Consider the following 14,598-nt stretch of genomic DNA (forward strand, 5'->3'; position numbering starts at 1 on the left):
GACATCAGAATAGTGAGCATCTCCAGGTTGATCACAATTTCAGTCTGCTAGCTTGTGTTTTCAGCACCAGCATCCTGGGCACATCTATTTTCCACCTCCTCTAGGACTCATTTTCTCCTTGAGTGACTGCAGCTTTTCTTTCGTTGTGGGAATAAAAGTAGCTGATACTGCTTAACAGTATACATTCCCACAGCATTCAAAAATCTCTGCTTGAGTGTTGAATAAATGCTGAATTTTGTTTTCTAGCACTTTGGTTTGCTACACTTCTCTCTGCAGACATAATCCCAACCTGTGAAACACACCGGTACTCAACAAATAAAAAAACTTCCTGCATTAGTGCAATGTTGAGGTTACACTGATACAAGTCATGAAATGCTGAGATTAAACTGCCTCTAAGGATACGTTATTGCTACTGAATTGCACGCTACAACATTATTTTTATTCCTGTTCAGCGTATGCTTGTGACCTAATTAAGCATTCTCTGTTTCAGAGCATCGATCACCAAAACATCTTTAATGAAACGGGGATTCCCCAAATAGCTACTAGACCACCAGTTGTCTGGGCAGTCTGTACAGTGATCCTCAGCTGTGATTTCTTACTTATTAACAGAAACATTTACGAACTTGCCATGTAGTGAGTAAACGAGAAGACTGAGGATTATTCATTGGTTTGAATGAATCACTACAATATAATATATCAGATCTATCAGAATAATTTACCTGAACGTCTCATTTTTGAGAAGTTTAACTGTTCAGATGTGTTTGTAGGGTTTGGGGTTTTTTCTGCCTTTTTACTTCACTGAGTATATCTGCGTGTATGAATGCATGATTCTCCTTCTTACATGGATGCAAACCTTTGAACATGCATTTAATATGTTTATATGTAACCACAGTCAGGAGAAGAATGTACTGGTCATAGCTGATGTGGGTATGCGGTGTTATAGTTCGAACTGGATCAATAACTCCTTTTCAATTTGTTGTCCAAAGCAAGAGTTTTAAAAATATAAAATCATTGTGTTCAGCGTGAAGCTGAGATAGGTTGGGATTTTGATGAAATTCAGATATCTTTATTTTTTAAAAAGTAAAATCAAGCGAATTCTTTTGCATCTGCCACATTTTGGTGCTTAGACCACAGTTGCTTGCCTCAGCAGTCTTGGAAGCAGTGTTAATCACGGTCGGAACAAGATCTGTAACCAAAGGGCTAGAGGATTTGTCCTGTGGGAGGGTTTTCTCACCTTTTCTGTTGAAACTCTTTCACTTCGTACAAACCACACAATGATTTGTTGAGCCGCAGAGGTCTGCAGCCTGCTAGGTGAGTTCTCTTCTGAGAGGTGATGTGGCAAGAGTTGGGTCAGTCCCTATTCTAACCCTTATTTATACAGGGTGGAGTTTTCCTGGCTCAGGTGCAACTCCAGTGGACGCAGGAGAAGATCTGAGCCTTCAGGTTTTCAAAGGGGAGAACTGGAGGAAGTTGGAATACCTGGCACTGGACTGACTAGCGCAGAGACTTGATTCTGCAAAGCTTTTAAGCATGGTAGCATGGGCAGGTTGAAACAATCCCTGGCAGAAAAAAAGCTCCTCTCTCTCATTCTCTCTCTCTCTCCCCCAGCGCTTCCCTCTCCCTTTTTCTCTCTGCCTCCCTCCCTCCCTCCTTCCTGTCTTATGCATATCAAAGGCACAGTTGGTGGCAGTGTTTGGGTAATGCATCTAGTGTATAAAGTAACTAATTAGTAATAGAAGCCTCAAGATTTTCTCCAGTTCTGGAAATCTCACTGTTGTTTTGCTACTTGCATATAATTGCTGTATCTGTTAATAGCTGCTGATAGTTACTGTGCATTAGCTGGGTAATCATTGCCATGATTTCTGTTAACTCCTGGAAATTAGAGCCAAATACTACTTATTATTGTAACTACAGTCTCTTGAATGACTTCTTACCTCTTCCTAAAGAAGCGTATGGTTTGCCAGCCACACTGGATCCATTTCAGTACTTAAAGATATACTTGAGAGAACCAAATACAGAAAAACAGTAGCTTGCAAACACAATAAATTATGGTACATCATGCTGAATAGCTATTCACTGTGTAGCTGAAATGCATGCCCCAGTAATGGTTTCACTCTATAGCTTACATTTCATTTGACTCTTTTAAAAATTTAAAAATATTGCATTCATTCTGTACCAACAACTTGTTTGTCTAGTGTCTTTCACGCAAATTCTGGGCTCAAAAACTCTGTATAGAGTTTAAAAATACACAGTGGGAGAAATAATAGGAGAGGAAGAGAGAAATTCAAAAGAGTGACAAGGGCACTGGAGTGTTTTTAAATGCTGCATTCAGTACTGCCAACCCCAAGTCTTCAAAATAAAACATTAGACCCCCCAAACCCCACAGTCATTTAAAAAAAATAGCGAATCTTGGGGTTTTGTCATTTGCTTGCTAGCATGTTAGTGTTTATGGATTGCACTTCTAAACATTTTATGAAGCTACAAGCAACTTTCCTTAAATTTATTTATTTTTAAATTAAAGCTGAGCAGGGAGGTTGATGTGAAGCAGTAAATACCCTGAGCTTTATACCACCACATGAAGTTTGCCAGCATTTAGGCCTGTTTTTCTTACCTTGGAAATACTTATCAGTAGTAACTGCACTAAAGTCAATGGACACTTTCCGCTGAAAAACTGTAGTTAGAACAAGAGCGAGCATTTCGTGGAGATTCTTGATAATCTCGTTTCCCACTGGGGAAAGCCTAGGTCAGTTACAAAGTGATCAGCCAGGTCTGCTGTCTTTATTGTACTGCTAAATTGAATAGGATTTTATTTAACAAGACTTTGAGCCCAAAAGTTTTCTAAAAACAAATTACCTGCAGTAGTTAAGTGAAGATCTCCACTATTTACCCTTGCAATGCTGGGCAAACTTGTTACCATTTTGATTTTCATAGACATGTGAAACAAAAGAAAAACTGAATGCTTCAGGTTCACCGACAGCCAAAGATTTCCTCCCCGTAGCAAAGGTGTTGCAATCACATGTGTCCTTTCTCTGCACTGCCATGCCCAAGAACACAAAGGCACATGTTCACCTCCCAGTGTGTGTGCTCAGCTCATATCAATGACGACAGAAGCCATGCAGGCGTGGAGTGAGAGAATGAAACACAAAGACCATCCAGGTCACAAAGAAAAAGAATGTGCTCAGAGTCGCTTTGAAAGCTGAATTGCCAGCTAGAATTGTATAAGGATATTGGGTCTTTCAAACCACTTCTTCTGCCCTTCAACAGTATGTTTGAGTAGAGGAGTTGGAGTAGGGGTAGTTATGCCTTGTTGTGGTAAAAGCTAGTGTCCCAAGATAAACCTAACTTCCCTGTGAAGAAACCAATCATTATGAAATTTGATTGAATTTGAAACTTGTTGCATCTTTTTCCCAAGGAAGTGTTTTTCCTCAAAATGGAGTAATGGAATTTCGAAAGGAACACATCTAGATAGGGTTGTTGGTTTTTTTTTTTGGTCTGGCAGTAGTTGATCTCTGTTTCCCTCTCTGCTGGTGATCTTTCTCTGGTTTAAGACGGTTGCTGGACTAGCTATTATTTTAACCTGATTGCATTTGCTGTTGCCAGAGTTATTTAATGACTTACATGAATGTTTTAAATATTCCATTCAAGTCTAAGTCAATGTAGGAGCTTTAAAAAAAACAACCATTGTACAATGAAATCATGTCTGGAGCTATTACAGGTACTCTGTGACATGGAATCTGTTGGAGTAAACTGACGAAACTCCATCTTGATACTTATCAGTGTTGCCCTGCCAATGAATGTTACTCCTTTCAGGAGGACACTATACAGTGTCTTGGCTCTGATGCTTTACTCTTCTAATTTTCCCCTGAAATGCATCTATGGTCTATTCTTACACATCTATTTTTGTGGCTATGTGTGCTCTAGGGCAAACATTCTTCACCATCCCTGACATGTATCCTTCTTTATAAATTATGGGAAGCAACTCACTTCCTTTCTGCAAAATGAAGCCAGCCGTTCATTTTTAGTCATTTAAAATCTATTATTCATTCCCTTCATTCTCCTGGTAACCTTCTCCATACCAGTTCCAACTTGTACTAATTTTTCTTGAACATGGGTGGCTAGAGTTATATGCAATATTCTAAGTGAGGTTTCATCAGTGCCTTGTGCAATAGTATTAATACTTCTGTTGCTACAGAGGATGATATAAGTCGCTAAGGGCAGAACTTCTTACAGCATGCTATTAAATTTCATTTCCCTTACTCTAGTCCATAGCATCACCCAGCCCTTCCTCCTAACATTAGCAAATTCTGCATCTGCACTCAAATCTTACTTGAGGATTTGTGGCAGATAGCTATCCATATAATCTCCTTTTACTATTAATTTTCAAAGTGTTTTTTGACTCCACCTGCCTCATTTTCTTTTGTCCATACTCTTCCCTTTAGCCTTTTTTCACATTCCTGTCATGGTAGTTAAGAGAGAATATCCATGGCATGTTCAGAGGTAAGCACAGAAACAGGCCAAATGTTATGCTGCTGATATGATTCTCACTGATCATTAGGAAAAGATAATGTAGGAGAAGTATGACGGAGCAAAGCTTTGGCACACGTCTTGCTATTTAAGACATCCACCATTGCTGCTAATGCCTCTGTGTTTGGCAGTTAATGGATGTCCAGGCAATGCACTGGAGATATACCTTCAGAAGATTTGGAAGATTGTTTCTACCTTCTTATCGATTAGCCTTTCATTTCTTTGCCCAATGATACAGGTAATTCAGAAAATTCGCAGCAGGACATGTCACTAAGGCGGCCGATTCAGGATTCTATTTCTGACAGAAACTTATACCTGGTCCTTTAGATAAAAGGAATCAATTCCACTGTTGTGTAATTGTCTAAATGGTTCAATGCTAATGTAGGAGAAGAAACCTCCATCAAGTCCCAGCTCTCAGCTAGGCAGCCTCCTTGCACCCTAAACCACAATAATTGGTTGTATAAGTCTGTATAAATCCAGGAGTGAACAGAGTTTGCTAGTGCCCAGTTTTACTTTGACCTCTCTTACCCTGAGTAAGAGAGGTACTTCAGCGACAGTAGTATATGGAGACAGTCCTACTCAGTGCTCTTTTATGTTGAATACCGTAATCATTGGTTTAATGAGTGTATTGAGACAGTCAATGGCTTTTTTGTTTGTTCACTTTATTACCAGGGTCTTTTCACCTTATTCACTTGATGTTCGACGACTACGTATTGTACTTACTAGAATCACTCCATTGTCAGGAGAGAGCTAATGAGCTAATGAGGGCAATGAAAGGAGAAGGAAGCACAGGTGAGTCTGTTCTTTTATTCATCTTTTGTTGGTTGTTTCCCACTGGATTCACTGTTTTCCATGTTAGGACATTTCTTTATCCTCCTCTAACCCAGTGAGGCTTCCCTAGGAGCTAAGTGCTTTTCAGTTCCACCATGATTTCATATAAGTCATGTGAGGGGCACGTCCCTGGTTAATGCATTCTGAAAAAGGCCTGCCTGGTTCATGATGTAACCCTGGGTGTCTGAACCCCACTCCTAAGCACACACTTGATGTTTCAGTAAGAGATTTCTGTACTGAGCCTTTCACCTCAGTTAGTCTGTCTAAGCCACTGTTGTATTTCAGTGAACCCAGTCTTGATTCTCTCACGCTGGTTTAACACTAAGTAAGTTCACTGATCTTAATGGATTTTACCAGTCTAAATAAAAGGGAGAGATAAGAGAAGTGAGCAAAGACAAAACCCAAATCTATTGTTTCTAGTCTGCTTATGTTCTAAGTGCCTGTACAGAAGCAGATTCAGAGTCCTGCTCCCCTCACTTTGCTCTGACTGGCCAGAACAGAAGAGAACAGAGATTGCCTTTAGTCTCTCTGCTCCAGGCAGCCCCTTCTAGTGAGGGATCCTCAGTGATTTACCTTCCTTGCATCTCCCATTAATTTTGGCAAGTTAAACCCCTCTGTCACCTTTGGAAAGTTCCACTCTTCATTTTAGCTGTGGCTTAATTTGTCACCCTGTAGATTTATGGGAAGAAGAACATTTCAGTGATTAGGGTAATATGTTCTATGTGTTGAAAGACCTGGATTTAATTCATTGTCCTGCCGTAGCGTCTTGGTTTTTTAACAAACAAGTTGCTTATCGCTGTGCACTTTCCACATAGCTTTAACAGCTAAAACTATCCAAAGTCACCCTCTTTAGTCAATGAAGAGAGAAGGTCATGGCCAAAAGCCACTGGAATCCCCTGGAGATTCCTGTTTCTTTCCAATGTGTCTAGAAGGAGTAGGAGCGCCTGATGCAGACTGGACTCCTAATTTTAGGTATCTAACACTATGTTACAGGAATATAAATCTTAAGCTGTCTATGCATGAATTTCTATAGAACAGGAAACTCTTACACTGTACATAAGTATCTATACAACAGAAAAAACACCACTTCCCTTGAAGAGGTCTTATGAAGGTACACTGAAAGTTGTAATGCTGAATGTTATGGAAGTACTCATTCAAAGATTTGTGATTCCTGCCATGCATTTCTTGAAATAGAGCCTACAGAACTTAACTGCTTGCATTGATTTTTTTTGTTTCTCAGTGTTCCTTGACTCTACCTTTAACCATATTTGATGATTTTTCTCTCATCCTGCAGCAGAACTACGAGAAGAAATTATTCTGAGTGAAGCAGCTCCTCCAACTCCCTCCCCAGTACCGTTCTCCCCAGCTAAATCTGCCACCTCAGTGGAAGTGCCCTCTGCCCCCTCGCCTGTCAGCAATCAGTCCCCAGAGTATGGTGTCATGGCAGCTACAACAGGTATGTAGGCTTATGGCAGTTGGATCTACTTGAAGATGCCTTTTGTACTTGGTCATCTGAAATTGAGCCTGAGAACATGATGTGCCGGCTTTCAAGAGATGAGAAACCTTTCCAAACAAAAATCTGTTTAAAGTATCAGTTCTGCCTTCTCACTGTACCCAAACATGATGTGCAATCTCACAGGAAAAAGATCTGGTGTTTGGAGTCCAAAGGCCTGACAGGAGATCCCAGACCTCAGCATATCAGAATCTCTTCAGTAGCTTAGGCCTTCAGAAGAGCAGACCTTTCACTTTATTTCTAAACGGTTTTAAAAATCAGTCCCGTTTTTCATATTTCTAGCAATGCCCCAAAAGAATTATTTCTGAATATAGCACTTTTGAGCATCTTCAATGACTTTAAGGGCAATCGGTGTCTCCGAAAAATTTTACATACTTCAAGGAAATGTGCCAGATATTTTAAGGTTTAGTGAGGTTTTCAAAATCCTGAACCACTAGTGGTTCAGGAATTCCTAGTGGGTAAAATGGGAATTGGATATCTTTCAGCATATTTGTGACCCAAATATATTTAAACAGCTGCACAAGTTTCTCTTGGGAATGTTTTACACATCATTGATAACTTTCAATGTTAGAGACTAGGAATTACATGTCTGAAGCCTGTTTTCAGTTACATACTCTATTGTGGCAACTGATGAGGTAGTTACATTTTGGTGGGACCACAGATTAAAAAATCTGTGCTTAAAGGTATTCAACTGGTGGGCAGGATTGTCAGAAAACAATATGCACAAAACTGGCTGCTTCTTTGTTCTGTATAAATGGGCAACCATCCTCTGTACTCTAATGTAAAACTCACTCATTACCTTTTGGATGTGGGCAGGACAGTCTGTATGATCAAAAGACAGTGTTTTCTTAAGTCATGGGAAAAAAATAAAAGCAGAAATGTGAATGACTTTCAGAAGGCAGTGAAATTCCAGCTTCTCTGCTCCTCAGTGAAATGGGTGTATAATCAGAATGTGGAAACTATCACTTTTGTGACATACTAGAAAAGTTATAAAACTTTCTTGAAGGAATGTCAGAAAGTGATGATTTACCACACTGGAGAATTTGGCAGCGGCTAAAGGACTAATAAATCTTTCTGACAAATGTTTTTCATGTTTTCAAAGGCGCCACAGGGAAGCACAGTGCATAGTTGTGGTGGGAGGAGATTTAAGAACATTTGTCCCTCCATCGAAACATAAGGCTTTCTCACTGTTGAAAAGGGAATATTTAAGAGGGAAATACGATGGTACTGCCCCCAGAACAGTTAGACAAGAGACACATGATTCCTAGACATGGCAGGTGAGCAGACTGATTTGGATCAGGCAACGCCGGAGGTGGTGTATATGTTTGAGCCTGGAAACACTGATTTTTGTGGATAGCTTGCTCTATAGAAATCATGGCCCAATGGGATCGTTGTGATGTTATAACCAGAACTTAGTCTGGTGCAGAACTGTACCCAGAAGTAAAAGACTGAAAAGTGGGGAACTGTGCGCTCTCCAGCGGCATTGATTGAGGGATTTGTGTTTAGGCTACAAAGACTGTAACTCTTATCTGACTATCATAACTATTAACCCAAAGCTTATTCCATATCTATTTAACAGCCTATTTGCCAGCTATCTGGGCTTCCACCTTCAGCTGACTTGACTTAGGTACCTAGGTACTTGACTTAGGTGCAGATCTGGACAGGCCTGGGAACTGCACAGACCTTACATATCCCTCCTGAATCACACCAGTAATGCAAGGGAATGGACTCATACAAACATTACAAATGCAATTCCTTTGTGTTTTCATTGTTGTTTTATTTTATTACAGTCTGGTTTAGTTTCTCACTCTCTCTAATTTTTTAAGTCCTGGTAAGGGCCATGGTCAGCTAGTTTGAAGTCTCAGGCCAGAAGTAGGATCATTTGGGAACAGTGGTTGAAGAACCTACTCCCACAGTACATGCAGTAGAACTTGACACAGTTGTTCCCGCAGCAGAACTTCTCAGGCAAAAGCTATTTATGATTATTTTAGCTCTCTGTTTGTTCCAGCTTTTCATTTTTGGGTTGTTTTAAAAACTTGTTTGGTTGAATTGGATTTTATTCTTATGATCTGGTGCAGTCTCACTTTTGCAAGTGTGAAAATCATTTTTGCCTAGTACAAGCCAAATTCATCAGTGCAAGTAGTGGTCTGGTTAAGATTAAATATAAGTATTGTGGCTATTTCCTGGTCTTCATTTGGGTGACTAGTAATACCTCCATTTCCCATATTCATCATGTAGATGAACTGATCACCTTTTTAGTTTGCTAACCATTACACCATGGAATGCAGGGTTCATTCACATAAAGTAATATAAAATAACAACCGTGTTTCAGCTATAGGAAATTGCTATACTTTAAAATAGGAGTGCTGAAGATGTATTACATATAATCAGACTATTCCATACACAGATACGTGGCATTAATATACAGAATATTTTGGAACAGGAACCTCTGTTCTGGAGTGATATGTAAAGTACACTCTCTTGATGTTCTTACGTGTCTTTTATGAGGTAAACGTGGAACTCTGCAAATGTTTTGCAAATCTTGAGAACTAGTTCCATTGGTTACTGCTAGCTCACAGTTCCCCAGTTTAAGGCATCATTAACTCTTTCTTGCTTGTGGCATTAGCAGTAAAAGTTAACTATTAAACTTGCATTTTAACCTTTTTGCCTTCAGTCAGTGGTCAGCACAAAACCAGCAAATTAAACTGTTGGAATTACATGATACCGAGCAAAAGAAAGGTAAATCCTATATATAGCATTCTGTGGTAGAACATCTGGCATGGCTCAGCTAACGTTTTCTTTAAAACTTCTTGTTAAGTTACTAGACATTTAAAAGGATAATTAGTCTCCATCCTCTAGATCACAAAGGCCAGATTAATGATTGTTCAAACTGCAACAATATTGTAATAAAAGTGATAGCTATATGGCTGACTATGCTATTCTCTCTTAAAGCCCTTCTTAAAGCTGTGATTACTCATTTGCCAATGCAATGGTTTTTAGACAACCCAAAATGAACTCTGAATTGTAAGCAGTTCCTAATATGTTAGTAAACTAATCTATGCAGTTTACTGTTCAGTTTCAAGAAATGTATGTGTGAAATAATTCTTCAAGGTTGGCAATGGTCATTTAAGGACACTGTTCTTCCACATCATGGCTAGGTGTTAAAGTTCTGGGTATCTGGCACAGGAGGTACTTGTACAGAGCTACCATCATTTGTGTGTGTGTGCATACAACAAATTTCTGTTTTTTTCCTAAAGCTTCAACTGCTGGACCCATATGAATATATGAGAACACCAGCTCTTGTTCAACAATCAGAGGTTAATTCTCATAGCTGCAGAGTGTAAAAGTCAAAGATTCCAGTTTCACAAGGAGATTCTCCCCTTCCAAACGAGGAGATTTAGAAAACAATTTTTTTCTAAAAGTTTTTTCTAAAGCTGATAGTTAAAATAATATCTTCGTTGTGTGGGGGCAGAATGGGGGTCTGACCACAGATTTCTTACTGCTTGAGGTTGACAGTACTGCTTGCTATCAGACATAATACACAGTGCTGGGAGTGTCTTGCTTGTACCTGGGTGGTCATTTACTCCAGCATAAAGGAAATATAAGTGCTGTACCGTGAAGCAACTTTTGTTTCTTTCTGCACTGGTGTACATGATGGCATCAATGACAACAGGGTCATTGTTGGACTGATAGCAATTCCATTTATATTTGGCTCTCCTACAGGTCAGATGGCCTCGTGGTTAGTATCCTCAAAATCAAATTTTTTGATAAAAGAGAAAAGAAAAAGGAGTGATAATAAATGAACTTCCCTATTTTAATCAAACCCTGCATGTTCAGAACACAAAGCAGAGCAAAACGTTGCTCAATCACTATTGTTTTTGCTCGTTTCGGAAAGCAGTTCGGTTGGGTTCAGTCATAGCTAAGTGAGACTTCATCTCACGGAGTTCAATTCTGCAGCCAGCTGAGGAAATTAATCATATAGGGCTGGGGCATAAGAGGGTATTAAAAAGCTAACTATGAAAAACTTTCAGGTTTACCTCATTTCTCCTCCTCCACCCACCACTATGTTGGCTGTATCTTGGCTGACCCTGTATATGCATACATACATCTGCAAATCTGTGTCTTCCTCTATCCTTCCTCCCTGTCTTTGTGACTAGGTCACTGAAAATAATGGCATCCCTTCCCCAAAGGCAAAGAGAAGTGAGGCAACTGTAGATTCCCAAGAACATTATGAAAACAAATATTTGAACGGCTTTCTGTCACTCTGTAAATCCAGAGTAAAACCCAATATACCTTTGTTTCTAAACCACAACCTCCAAAACAAACTGAGTATTTCCTAGAGCAGCTGTGTGAAGTACTATCCTGTAGTACTGGGGATGATTCTTGGTTAGGAAAATTAAACAAAGATATTCACAATTCTTCCAGGGCAAGACCTATTCTCTGTATTTGTTTCTGTGATATCTAGACAGGCACAAAGCATGTTACACCCTTATTTATTTGAAATATTTATTTTAAAATTGAATGGAGGTAGCTGCCAGTTAGACTTGAATGCCAGGAGTAGCCAAGTCCTCTCATCCAAGGAGTATGACTTCCCACAGGGAGCACGTGAAACAACTCGCTGTCCTGGACTGGTTAATTTTCCTCAGACTGAGATAAGATCCCTACTAGTTTTCAGAAAAGAAGAAGAGGCTGTCGTAATGGCTGGGGCTACTCAAATTAACCATATTTGATCATATGCAAAAGATCTTTTGGCCCTGTTATTGCCGCTTCTTGTTAGAGCTAGGAAAGTCATGAAATTTTTGGCTCAATGGCCAAATTTTTTCTTGGAAAAAATAAAATCAGGTTAAAGTAAAACTTTTGGTTTATGGTTAATTTAAAAAGCGAGCAAGTGAAAAAAACCCAGCAATGTTACCTAAAAATAAGCATTGGAGTTTTTTCGTCATCTTTGTTGTCCTTCTTTCTTTTCTCTTTGTTTTTGCCTTTTGCATTTAGGCCTGTTTTTAAAAAAAAGTTCAGATTTTCTTTTGGAAAGTAACACTAGAAGAATATGTTAACCTTTTGAAATTGAAATGTTTCACCAAAATATTCTGCAGACAAGTTGTCCATATTTTCAAGACAGTTTTTCTCTTGTTTTCAAATGAAGCTATTTGATGACCACATAAGTAGTGTTGGCTCTGTCCATATAAACTGTATTTTCTAGTGAAGGCAGGCTTCCTTAAACACTTTTCCTCAACTCGAGGAACCATGACTGCTCATAGCCACAGCAGCACTGATGCGCTGGCTCAAATGTGTATGCCTCCTCCTTGGACCCAGGGACAGGGATCTCAACGTTGTTTTTCAATGGGAGGACACGAAAGACTGACAATTCAAGGGTCAGTGACAGAAAATGCAGGCATGTGAAAATAGGCCTAGCACAAATATCCTTGATTGTAACACATCTGAGGATGTCTCTGCTGTAAGAGCACCAAATCACACCCTGCTGGAGTATTTCAAGCTGGATTACCTTGTGAAGCTCAGGATGCCTTCATTCACACCCAGAATTAAGCATTTCCTATTTCAAAAACTGATTTGTCGGATTTTGCCAAATAAAGTCACACACACCTGAAGAAAATTATGCACATCTGAGATAGGCTTTTCATTCCCCAAAGCTGTGGAGTGGACACAGACCTGGTAATACAATCACTTCCCCCTCTGAATTAGGCCCTTTCATACTACAGGAAGTCCTAGAATCCACACTGAAAAAAACGAATCACCTCCTGCAATTCCTTTTAGCTGCTGAAAAAGAGTCAAGAGTGCCCAGAGACCCCCAAACTAGTGTTCGCATTGGGTTAAATTCAGTGTTCTGGTCCTCATTTGCAGGGTAATCTCAGCCAGTATGGTCATGACCTCCAGCAAGAGCTATGTTATACTGGAACAATGGATCTGTCAGCCTCCTGAGTGAAAGGGGTGTGTGCAATGGACAAAGGTTTCTCAGCAGCTGGCTCATGAATCTGGAGTTCCTGCCTGGAAGGGATCAGGATGATTAAAAAACTCAGCACCTTCCAAGCGAAATGGAAAACCCACTTCTTTGCTTTGCTCTTCCCACAAATGCTCTACATGAAAAAAAAAATTAAGTCCAGTCCCTGCCGCCTCGAAAGAAGAAAGAAACATTATTTGCAGGAAGAAAATGGCTAGGCTATTTCTGTCCATGTATTTGTTACAGTCTGGAGATCTACCACTGTGTTGCCGCTACAAAGGCTCGTATCTAGTTGGGTGGAACAGATACAAACTGCAAAAGGATTCAAGAAATTTATTTGCATAACACCCATCTTTTTCTAATCCTTCATTGTTCTGATCATACTTCCTGCCTCAGACTAGGCCTGATCAGCCTCAGAGCTAAACAAGCCAGCAGCCCGCTCCGTGTGAGAGAGACCTCAGGGTTTGGTGCATCGTGCCTGAGAAATATTACCGCTGGCGTTCCTCCATTTCTAAGTCCTATCCCAGATTTTCCTGAAAAATGATAGCCTCAAATTACAATACCACACTGAAAGTTTACAGTCTGAGCTATGCCACATATGTCTTTTACCTCTGGATCTTGGCACACTCCGACTGATATATTTGTACATTTATTTATGTCTCGGACATGACTGTTCTGTTCACTTTGATTGATGCTGTTTCCATTACAGTGCCTGTTCGGTTGCTTCCCTGTTACCATCTCAAAGCAAAACACCTGTACGAACGACAGCCCATGTTAGCTCTAATCTTTTCACGCTTGTTTGTTTGCAGGAGCTATGCAATCCTATACGTGGTCACTCACCTACACTGTGACAACAGCTGCTGGGTCACCTGCTGAGAATTCCCAACAGCTGCCCTGCATGAGAAGTCCACATGTACCATCATCATCTGTCACACATCGGATACCTGTTTATCCCCACAGAGAAGAACACGGGTAAGTCACTTCCCAGTGTCTTGGGGCTTTTTTATAATTTTGTATTAACTTATACTTAGAGTTTGGGGTTTTTTTTTGGAAATGCAGTGAAATCTGTTTCTTGACATAGTAAGTTTGTATTGCAAAGATGCTGGTATCATTATTATTTGGTTGTTGTTGTTGTACGATTGTATTATGTCTCGGGTTTATAATCTCATTTAATTCTATTCAAAAACACAGTAGGCTTGGAAAATATTTTATAAAAGTGAAGGCTTCAGTAGATTTCTTCTCTGATTCCTGTTTTCTTGTGCCATGTTCTATCCCAAAGGGTAGATGTGCCCAAAGAACGACCCTACTATACTATGTCTCAGGAGAGGTGATCCTTCTCCTCTGCTCAGCACTGCTGAGACCACATCTGGAGCACTGGACCCAATTCTGTGCTCCCCAGTACAAGACAGACACAGAGATACTGGAGTAAGTCCAGAAAAGGGCTACTTAGATGATTACAGGACTGTAACGTTTGTCATACAAAGAGAGGCTGAGAGTGCTGGGATTGTTTAGCATCAGGCAGAGAAGGTTCAGGGCTCAATGTGTGTAAATACCTGGTGGAGGGTGTAAAGAAGATGGAGAAAGATTCTTCTCGGTGGTATTTAGTGACAGGACAAGAGGCAATGGGCACAAATACAAATACAAGAAATTCTGTTTAAACATAAACAGAAGACTTGTTTTACTGTAAGTGTGATCAAACACTGGAACAGGTTGCCCAGAAGGTCTATGAAGTCTCCATCCTTGCTGATATACAAACCCCATCTGGACACAATCC

The 14,598-nt window shown here is 39.9% G+C and overlaps 1 protein-coding gene across 1 annotated transcript in view; it reads left to right on the forward strand.

Annotated features, from left to right (window-relative positions):
• RFX4 (regulatory factor X4) overlaps positions 1 to 14,598 on the forward strand; it is a 76,930-nt gene that overhangs the window by 46,473 nt on the left and 15,859 nt on the right. Inside the window, exons 13-15 of the mRNA XM_086468415.1 lie at positions 5,197 to 5,316; positions 6,650 to 6,811; positions 13,634 to 13,796. Coding sequence (XP_086324541.1) covers positions 5,197 to 5,316; positions 6,650 to 6,811; positions 13,634 to 13,796 — 445 coding nt within the window. The remainder of the gene's footprint in view (positions 1 to 5,196; positions 5,317 to 6,649; positions 6,812 to 13,633; positions 13,797 to 14,598) is intronic.

This window comes from Leptosomus discolor, chromosome 1 (genome assembly GCF_034619465.1).
Source record: "Leptosomus discolor isolate bLepDis1 chromosome 1, bLepDis1.hap2, whole genome shotgun sequence".
Taxonomy (NCBI): domain Eukaryota; kingdom Metazoa; phylum Chordata; class Aves; order Leptosomiformes; family Leptosomidae; genus Leptosomus; species Leptosomus discolor.